The 1,975-nt window shown below is 45.1% G+C and overlaps 1 protein-coding gene across 1 annotated transcript; it reads left to right on the top strand.

Annotated features, from left to right (window-relative positions):
* Positions 1 to 122: 122 nt before the first annotated feature.
* Positions 123 to 1,969, top strand: GJA1 (gap junction protein alpha 1). The gene has a single exon (XM_034650222.1). It carries the CDS (start codon positions 157 to 159, stop codon positions 1,303 to 1,305), a length of 1,149 nt encoding a protein of 382 aa, XP_034506113.1. The 5' UTR covers positions 123 to 156; the 3' UTR covers positions 1,306 to 1,969.
* Positions 1,970 to 1,975: the final 6 nt, after the last annotated feature.

The raw sequence follows: 1,975 nt of genomic DNA, 5'->3' as shown, positions 1-1,975 counted from the left end.
TTTTTTTTTTTTTTTTTTTTTTGGAAAAGTGATAGGTAAGAGACCTTTTACAGTATTTTGACTGACTGGAAACAACTGTAGATTTTAACTAATAATTTGTAGCCCATGATCATTTAGTTGTCTTTTTTGCTTCTTTTCAGGTGGTGCCCAGGCAACATGGGTGACTGGAGTGCCTTAGGCAAACTCCTTGACAAGGTTCAAGCCTATTCCACTGCTGGAGGGAAGGTGTGGCTGTCTGTCCTTTTCATTTTCCGAATTCTGCTATTGGGGACAGCGGTTGAGTCGGCCTGGGGTGATGAGCAGTCTGCCTTTCGTTGTAACACTCAACAACCTGGTTGTGAAAACGTCTGCTATGACAAATCCTTCCCAATCTCTCATGTACGCTTCTGGGTCCTGCAGATCATATTTGTGTCTGTTCCCACGCTCCTGTACCTGGCTCATGTGTTCTACGTGATGCGGAAGGAAGAGAAACTGAACAAGAAAGAGGAGGAGCTCAAAGTTGCCCAAACAGATGGTGTCAACGTGGAGATGCACTTGAAGCAGATTGAAATAAAGAAGTTCAAGTATGGTATTGAAGAGCATGGCAAGGTGAAAATGCGAGGGGGCCTGCTGCGAACCTACATCATCAGTATCCTCTTCAAGTCTGTCTTCGAGGTGGCCTTCTTGCTGATCCAGTGGTACATCTATGGATTCAGCTTGAGTGCCGTTTACACTTGCAAAAGAGATCCCTGCCCTCATCAGGTAGACTGCTTCCTCTCTCGCCCCACGGAGAAAACCATCTTCATCATCTTCATGCTGGTAGTGTCCTTGGTGTCTCTTGCCCTGAACATCATCGAACTCTTCTATGTGTTCTTCAAGGGTGTTAAGGATCGCGTGAAGGGGAAGAGCGATCCTTACCATGCTACCACTGGCCCACTGAGCCCCTCCAAAGACTGTGGATCTCCGAAATACGCATATTTCAATGGCTGCTCCTCACCCACCGCTCCCCTCTCACCCATGTCTCCTCCTGGGTACAAGCTGGTTACTGGAGACAGAAACAATTCTTCCTGCCGCAATTACAACAAACAAGCAAGTGAGCAAAACTGGGCTAATTACAGTGCGGAACAAAATCGAATGGGGCAGGCAGGAAGCACCATCTCCAACTCCCATGCACAGCCTTTTGATTTCCCTGATGACAACCAGAATTCTAAAAAACTAGCTACTGGGCACGAACTGCAACCACTAGCCATTGTGGACCAGCGGCCTTCCAGCAGAGCCAGCAGCCGTGCCAGCAGCCGACCTCGGCCTGACGACCTGGAGATCTAGAGCCAGGCTTGAGAGCATTGAGATTCCACTCAGTTGTGGAGAAGAGAAAAGGTGCTGTAGAAAGTGCACCTTAGGTGTTCATTTTGTTCCAGTGGAGGTGGTACTCAACAGCCTTCGTATGAGGCTTAGAAAACACAAAGACATTAGAATACCTGGGTTCATTGGGGGTGTTTGGGATAGATGGGTGGAGAGGGAGGGGATAAGGGAGGTACAAGTTGGTATTTAATGTAGTTGATTCAAAGAACTTTAGTTCTAAGTATAAGTTGCATTAGGTGATACATAGGTAAGGGCTTTTTCTCCCCCACACACCCCCTAAGAATAGTTCTGTGTATGTGAAAGAATGGGTGATATTTTTGGTTAAATAGTTTTTTGTTTTACCATGAAACTGAAATAACTTTGGCCAGGAAAAAATACTTCCTGGACCTCTTATTTCATTTTACCAAGAGAAAGTTGGAGGATTGTCCTTATGTCCCTGCTAAAACATTCCATTGTTAAAATTTGCACTTTGAAGGTAAGCATTCTAGGCCTGACCCTCCAGGTGTCTGTGGACTTGTCATACTATATTTTCTGTTCCTGGTATCAGTTAAAGGTTCAGACAAGGCCCACAGAAAAAGACTTTCCATGCATTTTCAAATCTCAGTCAGTCATATGTACATTATTATTTTTTTTT

Source organism: Ailuropoda melanoleuca, unplaced genomic scaffold, assembly GCF_002007445.2.
Source record: "Ailuropoda melanoleuca isolate Jingjing unplaced genomic scaffold, ASM200744v2 unplaced-scaffold1275, whole genome shotgun sequence".
Lineage (NCBI taxonomy): Eukaryota > Metazoa > Chordata > Mammalia > Carnivora > Ursidae > Ailuropoda > Ailuropoda melanoleuca.
The sequence above is the reverse complement of the archived record's forward strand: the minus strand, read 5'-3'. Positions and strand labels throughout refer to the sequence as shown.

Excerpts from the sequence above, each read along its gene's own strand:
- GJA1 (XM_034650222.1), top strand. The coding sequence starts at position 157 with ATGGGTGACTGGAGTGCCTTAGGCAAACTCCTTGACAAGGTTCAAGCC.